This window comes from Panthera leo, chromosome C1, assembly GCF_018350215.1.
Source record: "Panthera leo isolate Ple1 chromosome C1, P.leo_Ple1_pat1.1, whole genome shotgun sequence".
Taxonomy (NCBI): domain Eukaryota; kingdom Metazoa; phylum Chordata; class Mammalia; order Carnivora; family Felidae; genus Panthera; species Panthera leo.
Window position 1 is genome coordinate 206,523,885 of NC_056686.1, and position 24,632 is coordinate 206,548,516.

Sequence of the window (24,632 nt, forward strand, 5' to 3'; positions counted from 1 at the left end):
TTTTTTTTAACTGAATCATTAATTTTACTAAAAGTTGTTTGAAAAAAAAAAAACTTTCGTTGTCATGACATCTTAAAAAAATACGGGTCTGAAGGACCATTTGTAATAATACTACTATTTTACGTATTTATTGTGCTTAACAATATCCAAATACCTTCAGGTGCATAATCTTGATTCTCTTAACTTTTGGTTACAGTAGGTAAGGCAACGGAGGATCAAAGAGGCTGACTGTTCAAGGCCCCATAAATAGTACATTTAAAAGCTGGGGCCCAAAGCGGGGACTTTGGCACCCTGGTGCACTGGGATATCCATCCCATCGTGTTATAAATGGGATTCCTGTGTTGAGAAGGATCTAGTCAGTGTCACTTTAAGAGTGTGTTATTTTACAAATCAATTTTGTAAGGTACTCCTTCATGTTTATCAGTATTCTTCCTGATTTCCATGTACTTATATTCTTGCCCATGTTTTATGTTAAAGAATTCAGGTAACCTCAAAAGAAGCAAGAAGAAAATTTCAGAATTGCCCGCCTGCTGCGCTTTCCAAGGCAGCTCAAGAGCTCAATTTAAATGAGACTTTCATTACTTTAAACTCTTATTATAGAAAATCATACCGAAATTAAGTTCTTCATCCCATTTCCTAAAATCTAACTTTAGTCTGGGGGAGGGAAGGAAAATGAGAATGAGAATATATTGACGTCATGCGCTTAGAAAAAGAAAATCAACCTAGAAGTCTTATCTTTGTCTATTTGTGACTCGTCTTCATTTCTACTCTTCAAGGTCAGCAGAGCACCCAAACTCAGCCGGGTGTCTCTTCCCTGAGACCCGTGCTTGAGCCCGAACACATCCTTCTCTCCACGTGGGTATACTAAGTGTCGGGTTGTCACGAAGATCGGGCCAAATCAGCATGGATTTGGAGAATAAGGTTCATGGAGTCCAATAACGTTATAAATTGACTACAACACACAGACCTCAGATGTTTTAAAAACCTTTATTATAGACCCAACAAAAAAATACAGTCTATGAGCAACCGAGAATTTGTCCATTATGGTTATAATTGCAACTTATAATATGCGCCGGTCTCCACCAGCAGGTGACGAATGGTTACTACAGCCTTGTGCAGCAAGTGTGACCATCACTTGCGGAAAAGGGTTCCGGAGGAATTAACACTTCAACATATTCTCAAGTGTTGATACAATGGATCTGTACTGGTGGGACCATAAACTTTTGGTGGTTGGACGGCCCCAGAATGTATGTGGACCATATGTCAATGTCTGTCTCATTCAAACATGGGTGCTCCATAAATACTTGCTGAATGAGTGAATGAATGTATAAATGAATGAATGAGTATTGCAAAGAAATTTAGGAATTTGAACATGGCTAGAAGAACGTAAGTCCTGCTCCAACGACCCATCCAATCCAATCTTCCTGCCGCGTTAAGTAGAGATCTGGAATCATCCAATCATGTCATGTTCCTCTCTGGTTAGAAACATGAACCACTTGGCCCCTTTGAAGTAGCCCAGAAACAAATGAGAAATGGAGGGGCTGGGAAATCCCATAGCCTAGTTTTCCTTTTTCACCGGATTTCTTGGCTTCCTGTGTTTCTGCTCATTAAACAGGAAAAAACTAAATTGTTTCTAATTTTCAAAACACTTGCATGGTAACTCATTCTAGATGCACACAACTTTAAAGGCAAAATCACGAGCGGCTATGTAGTATACAGAGCATAGATACCAAAGGAGGCCACATAAAATTAAAAAACACTAAAGAACAAATAGTCCGTGTCATCCAGGGGGATGAACTATGCAACCCAAGCGAAAATTAAAACCAAAGTGCATACGCTCATCAGCATTGCATAACACAGCTGACTCATTTGCATACAATGCAATTATTTCTGATAGGTGCTGAACTCAACACACCCAGCTGGGTTAGCTGTGTCTCCAAGGGCTTTTTTCCCCTGCACGTTGGCTGTGTTCCCTCCTGACCACGATCGCAAATAACCGTTCACAGCACCGTGAGACTGGGAACAGTTGAAATAAGCGCTATACTGATCTGTGCATGGCTAGCCTTCGGGGCCCCTCACGTGAACAAGAAACAGGCCCGATTCTAGGTCAGAGGGCTCCATTCCTGGAACACTGTATCTGATCTCGTGTTTTAGGAAACCCCACTTGTTTGGTGCTATATAAAGAATTCTTCTTCTTCTTTTTCTTCACCCTGGACTGGCAGGTGAAGGAGACATTTTGACATCGTCTTCCTTGCATCAAGATCCCTCTGGCCAGCAAGGGACAAACCATGGATCCTTTCCTTAGAGATTTTATTGTTCTTGGAGGCAGTTGCCCCTAAGGATGAGTCTGGCAAGCAGGATGGTGGCTGGCTGGCCCGGAGATCCCTTGGAAATTTGCTCACAAAAGATTGCCTGGGTTCACAGTTGACCGTGGTGCGCCCCGTGTCCACATTAGTTTCTGCCTCCAGCTTCTCAAAGCTGTTTTCCGGGCTGAGGACCTTTGCTGTGGCCCCAGGCTGGAGGTGGGGAGAAGGCAGATGCATCCGGGCACCCGCGGCTGCGCTGCGGTCCTGGGATGGGCAACCAGGGTTTTTCCACAAAGTACCACTATAGCTGTCTGACGCTGGGCATCCGCCGGGCGCTGGGCACTCCGGAGAGCCCACCTTGAGCCTCCTGGCCCGGCTTCTTCGGCCTCTGGGCTCTAGGGTCCTCCTTGTGGAGACAGGGATCAGCCTGGAGCCCTGGGGAAGCGTGTTAGCTCCCGAGGTGCCGTTCAGAAAGGAAAGCTCGCCATTCCTCACACCAAGTCCTGGATTCAGTTGGACCTAAGGGACAAGGGAAAAAGAAACAAATTCAACAGACGTTTTCCATTAACTAAGTGCCGAGAGCAGACGATGTCCCATTCGTCCTCCGCCATGCTGTGCCCACAGCCGACTTGCAACAGAGCCAGTTGAATGGAAGCCATAAGTCCAATCTAATTATGAGCTGTATCAGCATTCAGCTCCACACATCTTTCTCTCAGACTCCCTACACTAACGCGTGACAAGGCTACGAATCTGAGAATCAAATGACCGCGTGACAACCACACGGTTCTTGTAGATCATGTGGTTCAAATGACACAAAGATGTTCGAAGAGGTCATCTGGCGGCCTCACTTGCTGATGCCAACAATGTATCACCAGCTATGCAATCAAAATCACAATAAACAGCCACCCAAACACGTGGCCATAGTCAAGATAAAGCCTGGAATAAGAATTCAGTCCTCCAAAGTTGGTAGTTCTTTTAGATCATGCCAATGATATATATCTTGAGCTACTGCAAGACATGTGGGCACTCCAGCCAGACTAATAATTCGACACCTTTTAAGCCAATATTCTTTACATTGGGGGGGTGCCGTTTGTTTATAGCACAGACCTAGCGTCGTGTGGGAAACAAAGAAAGGAGGGAGCTGTGTTCTCTTAATCCCTAGCAATTCCATTCTGGTTCCAAACTTACAGGCCCTACTCAGCAGAGCTCCCAGCCTAGGGTTTACTGCTGTCTCCTTCTGCAGAATGGAGTTCACTGGCCCGTCTCCCATCCTTGGACTCTTGGGAGCCTCATCCCCTACTCTTTACACTGCACTCTGGCCAAGAAGATTTCTGGAAAAGACAATGTTCTCTCTCTTGTCAGTAGCCCTTAGAAATTGGTATCTAGGGCCTACCCCTGCCTGGCCCTGCCCTTAATCAAATACGGGAAAGAATGTCACAAAAGAACCGTAAATACATTTTCTAAGTGAAAGAAGCCCGTCTGAAAAGTCTACGTACTGTATCATTGTGACTATATGACATTCTGGAAAAGGCAAAGCTATGGAGACCATAAAAAGGAAAAAAGAAAAGTGGGGGGCACCTGCACACCTCAGTCGGTTAAGTGGCCGACTTCAGCTCAGGTCACGATCTTGCAGTTAATGAGTTTGAATCCTGCGTTGGGCTCTGTGCTGACAGATCAGAGCCTGGAGCCTGCTTAGGATTCTGTGCCTCTCTCTCTCTCTCTCTCTCTCTCTGCCCCTCTCCTGCTCACACTCTGTCTCTCAAAACAATGAATAAACATTTAAAAAAAAAAGTTAGTGGTTGCCAGGGGTTCGAGAGGAGAGAGGGATGAACAGGCAGAGCTCAGAGAATTTTTAAGGCAGTGACAGTACTCTGTACGATACCGTGGGGGGGGGGGGGGGGGGCGGTACACGCCATTATACCTTTGTCAAAACAGTTCGTGCAACACCAGGAGTGAAACCTAATATAAACCGTGGACTTTCGGCGATAATGACTGTCTATGCAGGTTCATTGATTGTGGGATGGCGGGATGCTGACAGAGGGGGAGGCGGTACCTGCGAGGGGCAGGGGAGCATATGGGATTTTCCAGTTTGCTGTGAACTTAACACTGATCTAAAAAAAAAAAAAAATGTTTTTAGGTTTGTTAGAAGAAAATAAAAAAGACTGGTCCATATTTATCTCCCCAGGCAAGAAGGAAGAAATCAGAACAGTAAGAAAGCAGGTCTAGAAACGACCAAATCACCACGCACGTGCGTCCGGTAGTTGCTTACTTATGCCATACACACGTAGGCCCAGCCCCCAATTTTCTCTCTGATAGAAACGGTATAGTGACCGTGATCAAACTGCAAAAAGCGAAAGTTGTTTCCATCAACTCCTTTGGCAAATATTCTCTGTAAAGAGCCGTATAATGTATCTGAGGCCCCGTGGACCCAAGGTCTTCATTGCAATTACTCGACTCTGCTGCAAAGCAGCCGCAGACAAGGAGATAAATGGGTGTGGCTGGGTTTCAATCTTGTGCAATTTTCATGTGTCATGACGTCCTCCCCCTCCCCCCCCCCCACCAACCATTTAAAAGTGGAAAAACTATTCTTAGCTCCCGGGGGCCCGTGGTTGGCTGATCACCACTATAGAAAAAAAAACAATGACTCCCCCCCCTCTCCACCTCCCAACACTTTTTTCAAGCAGAAACTTTGAAACTTTTCTGGAATCCCTAGATATGAGGTGCTCTCTGCAGAGCGGCCCTGGTTGAAGGCTGCTGGGCCTCCCTTTGCTCCCCCACCCCCACCCCCGCCCGCTGGGGTGCTGACCCCACTCACCAGGTCCCTAAGGCTCCCCGGAACACACTTTGAAAACCCGTATTCTGCAGTCTGGACCAAGCCACTTACCCTGAAATCTCCCCCACAGGTGTGCTTCCCCTGAGCCGCGCCCCCTCCCCTCCCCTTCCCCCCACTCTCCCTCTCCCCCCCCTCCCCTCCCCCTCTCCCCCCTCCCCCATCCAGCCCACCACCCCCGTTCATGCAGGGGGAGCCTCCACCAACATCCCAGCCCCCTCTAGCGGGGACACTGTCAAAGGGACGTCCACTGCATGCCGGGATGTGTCCCCGTGTGCGAACCCAGAGGAGAAACTTCTGTCCCCAAACTTGGCTGCACACTGGGGCCCCCTGGGGAGCTTTAAAACACTGACACCAGGCTCCCACCTGCGGACGTTTTAATGTCATTGGGTTGGGAGCCACCTGGGCCTGAGGAATTTTTAAACCTACCCCCCCCCCCCCGGGGGTGATTCTAATGGCCCAACAAAAGTTGGGAAGTACAGCCACCGACCCAGAAAAGGTGGGCGTCCCGCAGCATGCTATCACGTGGTCACCGTGAGTCTCAGCGTGTCAGGCTGACCTCCCACTCCACATTTCTGGTCATTCCGTTGCCTGATTTGCCTTTGCCTCTCTCTAATTCCTCCTGCCTCCCCTGCCCTTCCTGGCTTTCTGTCCCTTTTCATTTTTCCTTTCACCCAGTGTTACCTTCTAATAATATCCATCTAATAATTTCTGGGGCGCCTGGGTGGCTCAGTTGGTTGAGCGTCCAGCTTCAGCTCAGGTCATGATCTTGCAGCTCATGGGTTCAAGCCCCACATCCGGCTCTGTGCTGACAGCTCAGAGCCTGGAGCCTACTTGGGCTTCTGTGTCTCCCTCTCTCCCCCCCTCCCCAGCTTACTTACACTCTGTCTCTCTCTCAAAAATAAATAAACGTTAAAAAATTATATTCATCTAATAACTTCTCATAAGAAAAACATGGTAAAGGCAGTGACGGCTCACTGTAAAGCCCATTGAACAATGTGTAAAATAAAAAGTAAAAAATTAAAAAAAAATAAACAACTATTATATATTTACAATTAGCGGGGAATTAGCCACTCAAAAGAATATGATTGCTTTATAAAGAATAAAAAAATTACTTTAAAAAAAATTAAATTAAATTAAAAAAAAAAAAGTAAAGGCTTCTCCCCAACTCCAACCTCAAGCGACCCCAAATTCTCCCTCTCCAAGAACACAACTCGTTCATTCTTTCCAAATCAGAGGGAAATAGACTCTCTCCCGGATGCAAGCTGGGGTCTCCTCTCCTGGGAGAACAAACTCCCCAAGTCCCCTCAGAGGGCTGAACCGCCAGCCTAGCCTCCTGGAGAATCGTTTGACACTATAATCTACCTTTTTACGTGACCCAGTGAAGTCTTTTTCTTCCGGAAATGGAAACTGGCCTAGGGATTCCCATACTCAGAGATCATTCAGGGTTGGTATTAGACTATCCAGTCTGGATGAGGAAATCCACTGGTTTGGTTCTGAGGTCCTATTGAATTTTCTGCCAATCCTGAAGAGAAGGAGAAGCCTCAGAGCAACCAGGAAGTGCCTCTCAGGGCAGGGTCTGTAGTCGCCCCTCCTCTCAGCTCTGCTCAGCCCATGGCCCCTCCCCTGGGCCTCGCCCCACTGGCAATGTTCTACCTCCCAGGGACCCCTGAGCAGTCTTTCTTGTTCCAACACTCAGCTCTCCTGTTACATCAGCTCTTTCCCATCAACACCTCCTTCCATGTCAACTGGAGTCCAAAGGCCCTCATGGCTTCAACCACTTCCCCGCCCATACCTCCCACTCCTCTCCACCACTCCCTTTCGTTCCGCCAAAGCCTCCCTCGAGACCTCCCAACTCCGGGTTCCACCTGCGTGCCCACAGGCTCTGAAAGTGTGCCTTGAACTGCAGGCTGCAGAAAAGCACACGACTGTTCAGCGTGACATCACCATGAAGGTGCGCTTTCCAACTGGGCCCAGGCTCCCCGTAGGTCCTGTTTCCTTAGCCAACTGTCAGCTGCTTCAGACCTTCCGAGCCGTCCTCACACCGTCAGTGGGGCCACCACACCCCCTCCCCAGGCAGAAGGATCTCTAGATTAGGGAGAAAACAAAAGCCATCAGCAGCTAGCACCTCTCGGCTGCCTACCATCTAATGTACCGGCAACATCATCATCCTCCCCACAAGAAACAGGACCAGTCTCTGCTCCATGAATTCCAATGCCTCCTGCCTTCCTGGCCACCGCCAACTTATGGATGATTCATTTCCTCCCACTTTGCTATCTTGTTTCTCCCCTCCTTCTCTCTACCCCATGCTCTGCCCGCTCTTTTACCACAACAATTAAACCTGCTCAGGTCTATCTTGAATAAACACATTCCTTCACCCTAATGCCCTCCGGCTCTCTCTCTCTTCTCCTTCACAGTCAAGCCTCTCTATTAAATGTATCCACACTCATTTATCCTACTAACCTCCCCTTATTTCCTCTACCCATGGCACTGACTCTCCCCGCTACCAATCCACTGAAATTGCCCTTGCCAGAGATCATCCTCAATCAGCTTCCTTGTCATTCACTGTTACTTGAGCTCCGGTTGAATTTTACAAGGCTGACCTTTCTCCTTTACATTTGAAGTCTTTTTTTTTTTTTTTTTTTTTTTTAAAGCTTCAATTACTGTGTAAATGATGAAGGCTCCCCAAAGCGTAACTACAGCTCAGATCTGTCTTATAAGCCTCCCACTTGTCTATCCAACTGCCTTCCAGGCACCAGCTCCTCAAACTCAACATGTTCAAAACTGAACTCATTTCCCTACTCATGCTAATTCCATTCCGTTTAGTCTTTTCCCTTTCTTCAAACGCGTTAGCCCCGTGCTAGCAAAGCAAGAGCATCATTTCCCCTTCTTTGTCCCCGTGTCATCCACTCCCGTGGACTCTGTCGCCCAAAGATTTCTCCGATCTTCCTGGCTCTCCGTGTCCAATGCCCTTAGCCCTAGGGCAGGCTCTTGCCATCTCTCGTCTGAATTACTGCCACAGCTATGGGATGAGGCCCCCGTCGATGCCCTCACATCCCTCCGATCCCTCCTGTACTCCTCTACAAGAGGAGCTTCAGAAACAGCTTTCATCATGTCACCCTCCTACTTCAGATGGCTCCCTATTCTTCTTGAGATAAGAATCTAAGTCCTTTATTTTATTATTATTTTTTTTTAGCGTTTATTTATTTTTGAGACAGAGAGAGACAAAGCATGAATGGGGGAGGGTCAGAGAGAGGGAGACACAGAATCTGAAACAGGCTCCAGGCTCTGAGCTGTCAGCACAGAGCCCGATGCGGGGCTCGAACTCACGGACCACGAGATCATGACCCGGGCCGAAGCCGGCCGCTTAACCGACTGAGCCACCCAGGCGCCCCAAGAATCTAAGTCCTTTAATATGACCGATTACACCCTCCACAGTCTGCCCCCTCTTCCTCCAGCCTGGTCATTCACCACTTCCTCCCTTTCAGCCTCCACTTGCCAAAATCGAGCTTCGTTGGACATGATTTGCTCTTTCCCAGTGCCAGTGTTTGTGTACATTATTTCCTCGGTCTGGGATATGTCTCTTCTCACCCCTCTCCCTAAAAACCCATGATCAGCCCCCGCTTCCACATCACTTCCTCTTGGAAGCTTTCTTAATGTCACTGATTCTGGGTTAGGTCCCCTAAATATTGGCTCTGCCACTTAGTTGTTGGACTTTAGAGAAGTTACCTAATCTTCCTATGCCTCAGTTTCCTCACCTATGAAAGGAAATAATCCTGAGTACCAGCATCATAGAGTTGTTGAAAGGATTAAATGATAACAGTGGCTGGGACATAGCTCTGCTAAATATGAGTTGGTTAGTATCATAGTAATTAGCATTATTACTAGATCTCCTCGCAGCCTGTACTTCCATATCATAGTAGTTATCACACTGTTATGCACTTGTCCACTTACATCTCTGTGTCTTTCTCTGAACTTGCCATCTTGAGCAAGGGGTATATTCATCTTCTTCATTATTGTATCTCCAGTCCCTCGCATAGTGCCTAGCACATGGTAAGTAATCAACTAGATGTCTTTTGGATACATACGTAAAGCTTAGCACCTAACAAAATGTACATTTTTACATGTATAAAGGTATGGAGATGTAACATCCTATTGGGCCCCTAATTATTTGACATTAGGTAGATCTCAAGCCTTTTAAAGAAAAGTCAAAATGACTTTCATCGTATGGTTGGCCATTTCTGCAAACATTTTAGGAGAAGGAAATGTCAACTTCTCATTCTCAAAGTGAGGTCTAAGATCCTTAGACCACAGACCACAATTGAGTGCAATATTATTAATGTAGAAATGCAGACGTGTGCAGTTACGGTGAAGAATTTCCAGGAGAAACATAATGCTGAGTGATTGAGAGAAATCCCTTGGGGGAGAAGAAGGCTGCTCTTGCCAGAACACAAATTGAAATGCATTTGTAAGAATTCTGATCATTTAGAGCTCATCTTTCCAAGAAATATTTGTAAAATGTTACAAATTGAGAACTAGCTTTTTCAAGTTTCGGGGAACCCTGGCAGTTATCTTGATGAATAGGACTATCGTGCGTCACTCATTTGATTCTAAATACCTGAGAAACAAGAGAATATGCATCATTAAAAAATGATTAAGCTGTTAAAGAACAGATTCATACCATGAAGGGAAAATAAGATTGTCTCTTACTAAACGTGATTGCAAGAGATAAGAGAATTTCTCCTACACTGAAAAAAAAAATTAAATGGAAACAAATGATGCAGATAATAAGAACCCCCCGAACAATGCCAGACTTGCTTACTTAAGAGTTGAAACCACTGTCTTCTGATTAATTGTTCTTTAAAGTAAAGGTACTTACCAAAAAAAAAAAAAAAAAAAAAGTGGAGGCCGTCTGTGGGGGCTCAGTCAGTTACGCATCTGACTTCAGCTCAGGTCATGATCTCACAGTTGGTGAGTTCAAGCCCCGTGTCAGGCTCTCTGCTCTCAGAGAGCAGATCTTCTGTCTGCCTCTCTCTCTGCCCCTCCCCAACACACCCCTCACCCCTCAAAAATAAATAACTAAATTTTTTTACAAAAAGAAAAAAGAAAGGTACTTTAACTGATTAATCACAACCACTGATGTTAACTGCTTTTCTGTAAGAGTGAAAACCTTCTGAGCAATGCCTCGAAGTGTTCCTTCAGGGCAGCATAAACCCAAGTATTGAGTGAGCAGAAGGGTAAGGACGGCTGTGTGTGTGTGTGTGTGTGTGTGTGCGTGTGTGTGTGTGTGTGTGTGTGTGTGTGTGTTGTGTGTGGTTGTGTGGGGCACATTTGGGGTAGGGATGGAGAATGAATAAGAAACGAAGAGAGTGACAAAGAGGGAGGAGTAGAGTAGAAGCGCACACAGCGGAGAGATTCGGAAATGGGAAAGGACCCTCGAGAAATGCTACCGAAGAAGATGAATTACTTTCTTCAGGACAGACCTTGTTCTTTGATTTTTTGAACGGCTAAGACAGAACACAACACAAATGTTGGTCAGGTGAAAAGAACCACGTGCTCGCTTACAGCAAACTAGCTTCTGGAACACACACCTTTTCCGAAGAGACAGGCTTATTTCCTGAAAACAAGCAGTCGATCAACCGGTGGTGCGGAAGCAGCTGTCTACCCGCTGGTCTACTGGAAATAGACATTTACAACAAAATACTGAAAGGAAGCGGAGAGTCATAGACTTCCAAATTATATGGTACAAGAATAAGAAAATACGTGATCAGTTGTGGGTTACAAAAATTTCCATGTGAAACGTGCACCAAACGGAAGCTAATGTGCATTGGAGCTTCACGGCAGGTTTTGGAGGCAAATTGCCATTCGATCGAGCAGAGCCTGGCAGGGTGGAGAAGTGAAGAGGCAGAGAAAGACATCTCTGGACAAGAAACGGCTTAGGCAATGCAGAGATGCCAGATATCCATAAAATGGAAATTTTCAACTCAAAAAGGAATGAAATTCTGACACCTGTTACATGGATAAACCTAGAAAACATTACACTGCGTGAACTAAGCCATATGTAAGGACAAGTATTATATGCTATGTGTCGCATCACATAGGTGAGGTGCCTAGAATAGGCAAGTTTATAGAGACAGAAAGAAGAACCAAGGTTACCAGGGACTAGGGGAGGACGGAAGAGGGAGTTATAGTTTAATAGGTACAGAGTTTCTATGTGGGGTGATGAGAAAGTTCTAGAAACAGACTGTGGTGATGGTAGTGTAACATTGTAAATGTACTTAATGGCCCTGAACCCGACACTTAAAAAGGGCTCAGGTGAATAAATGTTGTGTTCTGTGTATTTTAGGACAATAAAAAAAACATATCTGGGTGCAGGGGTGAGCCTAGACTTCTGGAAAGAAAGTTGGGCTAGCCATAAAGTTAGCCGCCATTTAAAAATGTGTTCAACTGTGGTGTGCTGGGTAAAATAGGATGCCCGGAGCCGGAGTGAAGAGTTAGAATGTCAGAATAATAATAATAATAACACCTTTAAAGCTACGCGGGCTTAAAGAAGGAAGGGGGAAAAAGAATGACCCCAGTAGAAAACTACCACAGTTTTCTATTCACCTACATTCACTAGGTGTGACTGAATGAGGGGCTTCTGGGAAAAGAGGCTTTAAAAATGACAGTGTTTCAAAACCACTGCAAATGGGGAGAGGGTGACCAGAGCCGGAGAGGTTGGGGGAGGCTGTCGATGGTGTCTTAGGTTTCGCTCGGACTGAATGCGAGGTGCGAATGAGACATGACGGTCCCGTGGTCTTCCAGGGAGCCGGAAATAAGCTAAAGCTCGAGAGCCAGAGATTCTCACACAGCAGTAAGGTCAACAAAGATGAGGCTAAGTCCACAGGATGGTCTATATTTCTTAACCTTAGGGAAACCTTCGGCCAAGGACAGTGGTTCTCAGCTGGGGGAACCTTCACCCCCAGAGGCGTTTGACAAGGTCTGGAGACGTTTTGGTTGTCGCAACTGGGGTGCGGGGGTCGGTACTACTAGCCTCTAGTGACAGAGCCAACGGTGCTGCTCACATCAGCAAGGCACAGGACAGTCCTCCATGACCAAGAATCATCTAGTCCAAAATGTCAATACCGCCAAGGCTGAGAGAACCTGATTTAGGGACAGGAAGAAAGAGGTGAGTCCTTGAAAAAAAGATGGAAAGAGAAGGCAAACTTAAAGAGCTGGGTTATGGAAACCCACAGAGGACAGACTTTCGAGGCAGGAGTGGTCAATGTGCATGATGCTTGTGGCCTTATGGCGAAACTCTCCCAGCATTTGTACAAGAAGTGAGGATGAAGACAAATAGCAGCCCCAGGACCGGAGAGACAGATAAATGCAGGGAATCATGGCTTCTCGGAGCAGAGACTCCTAAGGGGAAACGCCAGCGGGAAGCAGGGCCAGATGAGGAAAACCTGAACTCTGACTAAGGAATGGCAGAAGGCTTCGTGTGGACAACTCTGAGAGTTAAAAACTCCAGGGGGACCTAGTCAGAGGGGCCCCACAAGCTTGTGAGATTTACCTCCAGGAGCCTGACCATACTCTCACAATAAATATGGGAGAAACTTCTCCTTGTGCTTCTGGGGGGAAGGAGAAAAGAAACCATTTTTTTCTTTTCTTCTTCTTCTTTTTTTTTTTTTTTTTTTTTTTTGAGAGAGAGAGAGAGGGAGAGGGAGGGAGAGAGAAAGCGTGAGTAGGAGAGGGGCAGTGGGAGAGGGAGAAAGAGAATCTTAAGCAGGCTCCATACCTCAAGGCTCCAGCCCACTACCATGAGCTTATGACCTGAGCCGAAATCAAGATTCAAGTGGTTAACTGACTGAGCCCCCCGGATGCCCCTAAAAAATAATAATAAATAAATAATAATTTAAAGTTCTATAATTTAAATAAATAATTTAAAAATATTTAAATTTTTTTAAAAAATTAAATTTTAAAAAAAATTAAATTTTTTTAAAAAATTTAAAAAATAAATAATAATTTGAAGAGACGGTAAACATCAGAGCCAGGCATGGCAGCGCTGTTGGGATTATCAGGCCAGGAATTTGAAATAACTTGATGAATGTCCTAGGAGCTCTAATGGATAAAGCAGACCGCAAGCAAGGACAGGTGAGCCATGTAAACAGAGACAGAAATCCTAAGAAAGAACCAGAAAGAAACACTAGAGATTTAAAAAAAAAAAAAGCAAAACCAACACTGTAACAGAAATAAAGAACACCTTCGATGGGCTTACTAGTAGACTGGACACGGTTGAGCAAAGAATCACTGAGCTAGAGCGAACCTCAGAAGAAACTTTCAACACTAAAAATCGGGGGCACCTGGGTGGCCCAGTGGTTGAGCGTCTGACTCTTGGTTTCGGTTCAGATCATGATCTCATGGTTTCGTGAGTTCACCCGCAGCACGGGGCCTGCCTGGGTTTTTTTCTCTCCCTCTCTCTCTGCCTCTCTCTTAATTGCGGGCATGCTCTCTCCCCACTCTCTCAAAATAAACTTTAAAAAAACAAGACAAAGCTAAAAATCAAAGAGAACAAAGACAAAAAACCAGAACGGAATATCCAAGGACTGGGAGGCAGCTACAAAAAGTGTCACATTTGCATGGTAGGAACACCAGGAGGCAAGAAACAGAGAAAGGAACAGAAGAAATATTGGAAATAACCGTGCCTGAGAATTTCCCCCAAATTAATGTCAGACACAAGAACACAAATCCAGGAAGCTCAGAGAACACCACCGCAAAAATCCCCCCAAAGCTACACCTAGACATGCGTTTTCCAAACTACAGAAGTCAAAGATAAAGAAAAAAAATCCCAACGGATGTCAGAAAAAAAAGAAAAAAGATAAGGGTCACATCCCACTTTTCAAAAGCCATGCTAGCGAGAATGGAGTGAAATATTTAAAGTGTGAAGAGAAAAAAATAGCCACCAAGCTAGAATTCTGTACCCTATGAAATTTTCCTACAAACGTGAAGCAGAAATAAAGTCTTTCTCAAACAGAGATTGAAGGAATTTGTGTGTCAGTAGGCCTGCCTTGCAAGAAACATTAAAAGTTCTTTGGAGAGAAGCAAAGTAATAAAGATCAGAAACTTGGAAGGAAGAACATTGAAGAAGGAGTAAATGAAGGTCAACTTTTATTTTTCTCATTCTTAGTTGATCTAACAAAAAAGTGTGTTTAAAATAATAATACCAAGGGTGCCTGGGTGGCTCAGTCGGTCAAGCATCTAACTGGCTCAGGTCATGAACTCCCATTGGTGAGTTCAAGGCCCATGTCGGGCTGGGTACTGACAGTTCAGAGCCTGGAACCTGCTTCGGATTCTGTGTCTCCTCTCTCTGTTTCTCTCTCTCTCTCTCTGTCAAAAATAAATAAAGATTTTTTTTTAAATTTTAATGATAATACCAACAATGTATTTAATTATGTGTGTGTGTGTATATATATATATATATATATACACACATATATATATCACATATAGCATTGAATGCATATATTAGAAAAGAAGAAAGACCTCAAATCAACAATCTAAGTTTCCACCTTAGGAAACTCAAAAAAGAAAAGCATATTAACTCCAAAGTAAGGGGCGCCTGAGTGAGTCAGTCCGTTAAGCATATGACTTTGGCTCAGGTCATGATCTCACAGTTCATGGGTTCGAGCCCCACATCAGGCTGTCCGCTGTCAACACAGAGCCTGCTTCAGATCCTCTGTCCCTCTCTCTCTCTGCCCTTCCCCCACCTGCACTCTCTCTCTCTCAAAAAATCATCAAGAAGAGAATATCCTTTAAAAAAAATCTGAAGTAAGCGGAAGATAATAAGAATTAGAGCAGAAATCAATGCACTTGAAAACAGGAAATCAGTAGAGAAAATCAATGAAATAAAACGCTGGTTCTTGGAGAACTCAAGCGTTACTTGTAGAGGATCCATAGGCGAGCCCAGGGACTGGACGAAGCTCACACAGGCGTGATTGCCCGCTCATTCGGCGGAATAAACTGAGAGAAGCCACCAGAAAGGATGGCTAATGACCAACATCTGTTGTTGAGACTCAGCATCCCAGATTGTACTGACGTTCGGTTCATGTGCTGATGTAAGCAAACCCCCTGCCTGGGTCCACGGACGAGACACCACCACGGTGGGGCAGGTGGTGGAGACGAGTGTGAACTTCCCCATTTCATTCGTCTTGGGAAGCAGTCAACTCTTGTCAAGAAAGAAGACCTGGAAGGTGGGCCCCCAAGAGATAAGAGGGAACCTTCCTGCTCTCGCTGTGTGCTTGGCCTGGAGCACCTCCTGGTGACACACGTGCAGCACACACGGAGACGTGTGAGAGGACCTCAAGGTCACGTCTTGGCCAAGGAGCTCTGAATGGTGACACCCAGTGGTGCTTGTAAGTTACCTCTCCTGTAAAGAATGTTCTGTTGTTTTCCCCTTTCAGCCTCAACCTTTCACAAAGACCTTGTTGGAAATTAGAGCCTGGCTTCAGTAGTGTTGTGGAGACATTGGCAAGGACATGCCCATGGTGGTCGCAGCAGCTACCCGTGGAGGTGGGACGGCCCTGTAGCTGGTGCTGATCTCCCCGGGGTTATTGGCGACACAACCAGACAGCAGTGGCCCGATGAGGAGAGGAGGCTGGAAGAACCTCAGGGGCCCGTTCTAGCGCACCCGAGAAAATTCACGCCACCAAGTACACACTGGCTTCGACGACATCACGGTCTGCACCTGCTTCTCCCTTTCATTCCCCAGTTCTTCTTCTCTCTCCCGTCTCCCGGAGTGTGGACGCTTCATAGATTCTGCTTCCTTCTCTTCAAATTCTACACACGTTTCCTCGGTTACCACCACTTCTGCGCAGGGCTTCAGCCATCTCCCCCCCACCCCCGACCCTGCCCGTGTCCCTACCCCAAGCTCCTGCCCTCAGGGGCCACCTGACTCCGGAATATCACCCGAATGACCTGCAGGCATCTCAAGCCCCGAGGTGTCCAGACCCATCGTCACCTCCCTTCTCTTTTAAACCCGGTTCATATTTAACCTCACGCTTCCATCGTGCTTTCCCTTACTTAAAACTTTGCTAGTCCCTGATTGGGCGGTCGAAGTCACCTCTGGATCGGTCCGTCTGGTGCTCATCCAATCCACCCGCCGTGATGGTGCCGGCGTCATCATCTAAACTGAATCTCACAGGGACCTACTATGTCTGCTTCTTCTCTAACAACCTTAATAAACGCCTCTCTGCTGCCTGTTGTAGATCCCCCTGCACCTATACTCAGCGGGCCACAATCTTTCCCCAAAAACTCATCTGAACTCTCCAGCCCTACCCCTACCCCCCTACCACAGCCCGGTTCGGTCATCTTCCAAGTCACACATGCTCCAGTCTTGGTCAAATCAACCCTTTCTGTCCCTATACTCAAGGCAGGGGCGGGGGGTGAGGGGGTGGGCTGCAGCCCTACCAGAGCAGGCTCCTCGTATCGCAGGCTCCTGGGGGAGAATCCAGCCCCCCCATCCGCCAGGAAAGGCAACGTGTCATGGCAAAGAAGACCCAACCACAGGGTAAGAGGGACGCCTGTCTTGTCTCCCACGGGGCAACCACGGAAAAATGCAAGGACAAAGCACCGCTAAAGGGGGAAGGGAAGAATCAAGCCACCGTACATCGGCAGCCGTTAAGAACTAAGACAGGGGCGCCTGGGTGGCTCAGTTGGTTGGGCCTCCAACTTCGGCTCAGTCGTGATCTCATGGCCCGTGAGTTCAACCCCCGCGCCGGGCTCTGTGCTGACAGCTCGGAGCCCGGAGCCGGCGTTCGGATTCTGTGTCTCCCTCTTTCTCTGCCCCTCCCCCACTCAGGCTCTGTCTTTCTCCCTCAAAAACAAAGAAACATTAAAAATTTTCTTTTAAATAAATAAATAATAAAAGGACTAAGACAAATGGAGAGCGGGGCCTGAACAGGTTCCGGTGCAGGGTAGACAATCAATACGAGTATTTGGTGAACGAGGGGCACCTGGGTGGCTCAGTGGGTTCAGCGTCCGACTCTTAGGCTCAGGTTCTGATCTCACGGTTTCGTAGGTTTAAGTCCCTCATTGGGTTCCGTGCACGGTACCGCACAGAGCTTGCTTAGGATTCTCTGTGTCCCTCTCTCTCTACCTGCCCCCCACCTGCTCGTGCTCTCGCTCTCTCTCTCTCTCACTCAAAATAAATAAACTTTAAAAAAATAAAAAAGTATTTGGTGGGTGAATCCACACGGACATAGTCGACCGTTTATTGACACATCCATTCATTTACTGAGCACCTACTATGAACCCTAATATCACTCTCTGCAAAAATGCGCATTCTGACATTCTGCACTGGCAGGTCAGCTGGGAAAACAACTGTTCCCTGTGTGCCTCTGGCAGGACAGCTGGTGGCTTTCTTACACACACACACACATACACACACACACACAAGAATTACATTGCTTCTGCACAATCTCCTACAGCGTCCACTTTACAGAGCACCTCCATCTATATTTTCTCTCTTTTGATCCTGTACCTAATTGTACCAGTCAGTACCATGCACAGGCTCCATCAGTGACCGCTGATTACAATAAGGATAAAATAGAAGCTCCTTAGCGAGACACTTGTTCGTCCACACGAGAATGTATTTGCCTACCATGCGCCGGGCCGTCCTAGGTACTGGGAAGACAGAGGTTCCTGCTCCATGGCGCTTACCTTCCAGTGGCTGACCATATTCCTGATGATGTGGTCCCACCTACCTCTCATCTTCTTCCCATGACCCCACTCTCTTCACCCCAGCCACACAGAACCTCGGGCAGTTTTTTTTTGTTTGTTTTTTTGTTTTTTTTGTGTGTGTTTTTTTACATGCCCTGCTAAGGAAATGCCACATCACACATTGTCACCCACGGTCTCTCCTCTTTATAACACCTTCCTCCCTTCTCCATCTGGCTCCTTTCTTCCGGGCTGTCCAGCTTCAGGAGGCCCAGGTATCACTCCTCAGGAAGCTTTGCCCATCACCCGCCCACACTCACGTCCATTCCGGCGCTGAGGAAGGGTTATTTGTGGAGAGGTGAATCCGTAGTTATGGTTTTCCACTGAGTACGTATTATTTTCTTTCTTTTGGTCAACATCGGTCATCTGGGCCGCCAGGCATTTGTTTCCCTACAATCTTCACTGGGGGTCCCTGACCCTCCCCTGTGAGTCCCAGGGGGGTCTGACTTTATAGAAAATCAGCCTCTGCCTGAGAAGTATACTAACCCCCATGATCCCATTCCCTTGGATGCAAAAATTGGTTTACAGAAGAGAATCTGATCCGAGTAGGTTGGGTTAATCTTGAAAATAAGAACAGTTTAAAAAATGTGCCCCCTGCTGCACACACATATTAAATGTTTATTTGACAGTGAGGTTGATTATAAATTCCGGAGATTAACCGGGCTGAAGCAGAAACTTTAGATGCCTTGGAAATTGCTGGGTTAATTACAAGGCAACCGACAGAAAGAGTACCTGTCCACCTTAGGTGAACAAGAAGTAAATAATTTAGAAATCTTTTGACACAGAATCACTATGATTCATATGTTATTAATAGCTCAAAGCTGATGACAACAAAATTAATCAAAGGGAAAGACTTTTTGTCTTCTGTCCTGTTATTACTGTACCCAATCGGCCTTAAAGGGGTTTCTGACCATTTCTCAAGGACAGAAGCCACAGAACATTTTGCTGTGAGTATCATGCCCTGCCTGCACACACTTACACAAGCATGCACACTCACAGAGCACTGGATAAGAATGGAGAATTGCATGAGTTGTCTTATGTCTTAGGCAATTCACTGAGAATCTCTCCCCCTCAGTTTTGTCATCTGCAAAATGGGAAAAATAGTGATTTCCTAGGTTGTTATAAGAATTAAATGAATGGGGCGCCTGGTTGGCTCAGTCGGTTGAGCGTCCGACTTCGGCTCAGGTCATGATCTCACAGTTTGTGAGTTCGAGCCCCACGTCGGGCTCTGTGCTGACAGCTCGGAGCCCGGAGTCTGCTTCACATTCTGTGTCTTCCTGTCTCTCGGCCCCTCCCTTGCTCATGCTCTGTCTTTCTCTGTCTCTCAATAATAAATAAACGTTAAAAAAAATTTTTAATAAGAATTAAATGAAGTAATCAACGTAATACATTAGTCTAGGTCATAATCAATAATAGTTAAAATTGCATTGTGGGCGTTAAATGTTAAGGCATTTCGTGTGCATAACAACCCACACTCTAGGAAGATGTTGATATTACCTTTGTGGTGCTAATGAAGAAACCCAGACTAAGCCAGGCAGCTTCTAGGTGCCAGGCTCACCCCGAAGAGAATACTCCATAAGAGACGCCACATGATCGCTATCAGGATGGTGCTTGGCTTATAGGGGATGCTTACAGAAGGCTTTTATATCAAGATTTTTTTTTAAAGGAGTTCGAACCACCTAGCTTGATTTGGGGTAGAATTTGACAGTGATACAAGATGCTTGAAAATGAGGTCAAGTGTTCTCAAGGAGCGTTTTCAAGGGGCACCTGGGGGGTTCAGTCGGTTGAGCATCGGACTCTTGATTTCAGTTCAGATCACGATCACCGGGGTTGTAGAATCGAACCCCGGGTCGGGCTCCATGCTAGATGTGGAGCTTGCTTAAGGTTCTCTCTCCTTCTGCCCCTCCCCTACTCATGCATGCACACACTCTCTCTCTCTCTCTCTTTCTCAAATTAAATAAAAAAGAAAACTACGTAAGTCAACAGGGAAAATATTAAGTCCACAGGACTGCAAACTTAACATCCTCAACTATAATTACAGCTTGAGCTTCCTTAGGTCGGATGGAAGGAGCTTACACTATTTCTGAACCAAGAGTGGGCCAAGTATTTGCACACAGTTTTAAAGGACAATCTTGTATAAGCTACAAGCTCACGGAGCTTGAACTCCCTTATCTGTCAGATGAGGGGATTTTATTAGCCCACTGATGCTCAACCCTGACACTTGCTACATATCTGAGTCGTCCAAGGAGCCCCCCGGAGACGCCAGTCTCACTGACCTGGGGTGCTGCTGTGGCAGGAGACGTTTTCCAAGCCAAGCTCCCCGGGGGATTGTGACGTGCCACCAAGGTTGAGACCCACTGCATCGGATCATCGCTAAGGCCCATCTCAGACATAAAATCACACAGTTCCATGTGCGTCTACAAAGATCAGAGGCAAAACAGGAATACCTGAAGCAGAATCTGGTTGCCGTCGTAGTCCTGTGTTTGCCACCTGGTGCGGCTGATGGGGACGCACGGATGGGGTAGAAGAGGCACTAACTGGCCAATCTCTTGGACCTTAAACTGCAGCACTGAAGACTCTTTGGGGTCCACTGACATCCCGAGGGGCAACTGCTTCAGGGACAGCTGCAGAGCAAAGCTCTCGGTGGCATAGAGCACAAAGAAACAGAAGTTGCTCTTCTGCAAGGTGGCGTCCTTCTGCAGGATCAGCTCGTAGAGTCTGATGGCATCCTCGTAGTTGTCAAAACTGCAGTAGAGTGTCACTCGCAGGATCTCAGCCCCACAGTGCACCTGCCTCACGCCCCAGACAGGCATCTGGCTGTCCAGGCTGTAGAACTCCTGCTTGGCGAGAACGTAGGGACACGGTCGCCCCGGGGCGTCGGGGGCCGGGTAGCACTGCCAGGGCCAGCGCCGGAGGGAGTCGAGGACCCGGAACAGGCGCTCCTCCCCGAGGCTCTCGTGCAGGAAGAGCAAAACAGACATCCCCGGGAACCGTGAGCGCCTGGAGTGGCCCCTGTCGTAGTATTTCGCTGGCCGGACCCGCTCTGACACCAGAAAGGGACGGAAGTCTGGGCACACGCAGTCCAGGAGCCGGTCGAGAGTTTGCTGCAGAAGCGAGCCGTGCCCAGAGTTGGCCAGGAGGTGGACGGTCATGGCCAGAGGCTCTGGTGTCTCGTCCATGCTGGACTGACCGAGGACAGAGGCAGCAAGGGGACGGGGGCCCGGGGCCAGCTTCCGCGGTGAACGGAGCAGCGGGCGGTTCTCACGCAGAGCCTGCAGCCCACCAGGAAACCCGCACCCCCGCCCCCCTTCCGAGCCGAGCTCCCAACCTGTGCCCCTGGCTGCCGGCGGCCACACGGGAGGCAATCCACACAGATCGGGGCACGACCGCAGCGGGGGTCGATGTCAGCCACAGCGTCACTCGCGCGCACAGTGTCACTGCGCGTTTGGCTCGTCCAGGCACTCCCCAGGGGTTCTGTTTGCCCTAAAAACCTGCAATCCTGAGAAACACTCAAGTGGGTGGTTCTTACAGACACTCAGGAAAGGAAATGACCGGGCAAAAAAGGAACAGGAGTCGGCTCTGTCGCTCTGTCGGGCTGATAGCGATCTGTTTAGTTGAAAAGACACTCGGTTTACGGTTTATGGGCCCACAATGGGTTCTGATTTCCTCCTTACGTCCCTCCAGGCCACCTGAACACAATGACCGCTTTAAAACAATTCTGCAACTTGTCCCCTGGCCAGGATTTCCACCCCCCTCCTTTGTCTTTTTATTTTGTTGCAGGACAACGGATCCTAGGGCAGAGACAGAGAGGATATTTTATCTAAATAATATTGACTGTTCACCAAAAAGGATTTGCTCTACCGCAGAGTCTGAGGGCAGGTACTAAAAAAACGTTTCAAAACTAAGCCCTCCCCCCCGCCCCGTTCATGTGATTCTTCACAAAAGAGTGAGAGTTTTCCAATATCGACCAGTGTGGTTTCTCGTACCTACTGAGGATCGACCAGGCACCAGTCATCAGCCCTTCTAAAGCTTTACATGAATAGGTTTAAGTCTCCAGCACACCTACGAAGAAAAGACTATTTAGCCCCAAATGATGGATGAAGGTGGGACACAGAAAAGTTAAGCAACCTAGCTAAGGTCTCACAGCTAAAAAGTGGCTGAAGGAAGATTGGAACCCAGGAACCGAGAGGTGCTCTTGAGAAGCAAAGAGGAAATGCTTCGCGGGGACCTGGAAGTCCTGGCCTGGCTTTTCTTCCTAAGGATAGGGAAGGGACACGAAAGCACATTCTAGCTGAGGACACGTATTAATCTTAGGGACTCTGTGTGCTGTCGAATCTTAAAATGAATAACGTTCGATAAGAATATCCAAGCTCTAGGGGCGCCTGGGTGGCTGAGTCGGTTAAGCGTCCGACTTCGGCTCAGGTCCTGATCTCCCAGGTCATGAGTTCGAGCCCCTTGTCGGGCTGTGTGCTGACAGCTCTGAGCCTGGAGCCTGCTTCCAATTCTGTGTCTCCCTCTCTCTCTGCCCCTCCCCCTCTCATTCTCTGTCTGTCTGTCTGTCTCTCTCTCTGTCTCTCAAAAAATAAACATTTAAAAAATTAAATTAAAAAAAGGAATATCTAAGCTCTAAACATAATACCCACTGTAATGTGTTCTGAATGTCCGTTTGAAAATCATTTGCTATTTGGATAGCTGCACTCCTAAAAAGTTGTGGACAAGCACATTTTTCCAAAATATTTTTTTTAAGAGAGACAGTGTATGAGCAGGGGAGAGGGGCAGAGGGAGAGAGAGGAAGAGAATCTTTTTTCTCTTTACTGTTTATATATGACTGGGGTGAGGGGTGGGGAGAAGAGGGGGCTTGAACTCATAAACTGTGAGATCATGACCTGAACCAGGAGATCGTGACCTGAACCATGAGATCATGACCTGAGCCAAAGTCCCAGGTGCTCCGGAGAGAGGGACAATCTTAAGCAGGCTCCATACTCAGCAAGAGCCAAATGCAGGGCTCAATCCCACAACCCTGGGATCATGACCTGAGCCAAAATCGAGTCAGACGCTCAACCGACTGAGCCACCCAAGTGCCCCATCTAAGCATAATTCTTAAAATAAGCTACTTATTAATGCTTACAAGGGAACACATTGTGACAATCTTTTTTAAATTAAAAAGCACTTTTATGATTTGAGATATAACTTAGCTTTTACTTTATGTGGGCGGATTCCTTTAATAGTGTAACAACCAACTTTAAAGTCAAATATTGTTATCTGTGGAAAGGAACGATTTCCATTCAGATTTCTTTTCTAAACCACACCTGCCACTCATTATTGCTTCATAAATCCTATACTTTTTGCACTGGAAAAATATATAAATACAGTTTAAACAAATGAATTCTTTTTTAATTACCAGAGTAATCAAATTCACTTTGCTTCAACTTTCCAAAAATCATTAGAGTTTTTTTTTTTAAGGCATTACAGTTGTCAAGTTTTAAAAACAAAACAAAACAAAACAAAACAAAAAACAACCTTAATTCACGTTGCACATTCGCCCTGGAAGGCAGTAACTTTCTCATCTCTCAGTAAGACACCCTTCCCTTTTTTTCCGCTCACAGAGCTGACTGTACTCGTGCACTTGAGACTTCAAACACGGTTTCTGAAATGTCCTTTGCAATTCTGGGGAAAAAAACTCTAAAGATTCAAGGAGAAAAAGTATACCCCTGAGACCAAGATACTAACTCGCAACGTTTTGCACAAGGCAAGTACTCAAGCCCTTATATAGAAATGGGTTTGCTTCTTCAAGTTGTTTTCATCTTTTACCCAGTGCGAAAACATACTTTTTTCCTCTTGAGGCTGTCATTTCTGTCAGGACTGGAAAGATTTCGCTAATCTGATGGCAGCCAAAGTGCCAAGAGATATAGGGTCGTGGCGGGGGGGTGGGGTGGAGTGGGCACCAGTCTCCTTTCTGACTGGTTGCCTGTGCAACTATTTTTCCAGAACAACCTGAAGGATCTCCCCTCAGAGTCACTTCGTCCACACCTCCTCACTGCCTTCCATCGCCATCGTGGCTGGCTTCTCGGCCTCACCCCATGCCACCGTTCTCTTTCTTCTTGCAAGCTGCTTCTGCTGGAGGCACAGATGAATATACGAGGGGAAGGCATCAGCTTTGACTCCCAGTACCCGGACAGCTGACCCTCTGCCATCTACCTCATTTCTCTTAAACTTAGCAAAGATGCCCAGGTTATCTGTCAGTCACCAGCTCCTGGATGGCAGCCAGTCGGTCAGCTCCTCATGGCTAAGTGGGGGAGCTGGTGACAGGTGGCACAAGGAAGTGTAAGAACTCAGCTAGTTATGAGGATTTGTTGGAACCTGGGGACAGCCACCGGGATTTGTACCTGCTTCAAGTCGCGTAAATATGGCGGGACACGATGAAACTCTGAGATTCCCACCGCCACTCTGAGAAAACTCGGAACAAGTTTCTCTCTTTGACTTGTAAAATGTGTTTACTTATCCCACGTATTGAGAACCAGGCACGTTCCAGGAGCAGACACTAGATAATCACCTTGCCCCCCTCTGGAGAAGCACCTTAAATGGTGTCATTAAGGCTGCAGTAAAGGGCACTGCAGGATGCCATCGAAACCCCTAGGAGGAGCCACGGAGCTAGATGAGAGGGCCAAGGAAGCTTCCAGAGAGAGGAGAAAATGCTACCCCTTGAACTCCTGAAGAGTGAGAAGGAGGGAGCCAGGCAGGCG

The 24,632-nt window shown here is 46.9% G+C and overlaps 1 protein-coding gene across 1 annotated transcript; it reads right to left on the minus strand.

Moving 5' to 3' along the window:
* Window positions 1-1,048: 1,048 nt before the first annotated feature.
* Window positions 1,049-21,068, minus strand: FAM124B (family with sequence similarity 124 member B). The gene is made up of 2 exons (XM_042953332.1): window positions 20,337-21,068; window positions 1,049-2,825 (listed from the first exon to the last, which is right to left on the minus strand). Exons 1-2 carry the CDS (start codon window positions 21,066-21,068, stop codon window positions 2,175-2,177), a joined length of 1,383 nt encoding a protein of 460 aa, XP_042809266.1. The 3' UTR covers window positions 1,049-2,174.
* Window positions 21,069-24,632: the final 3,564 nt, after the last annotated feature.

Excerpts from the sequence above, each read along its gene's own strand:
- FAM124B (XM_042953332.1), bottom strand. The coding sequence starts at position 21,068 with ATGGACGAGACACCAGAGCCTCTGGCCATGACCGTCCACCTCCTGGCC. Across the intron at positions 2,826-20,336 it reads GCAACCAGATTCTGCTTCAG|GTCCAACTGAATCCAGGACT; the intron begins GTATTCCTGTTT and ends CTTGTCCCTTAG.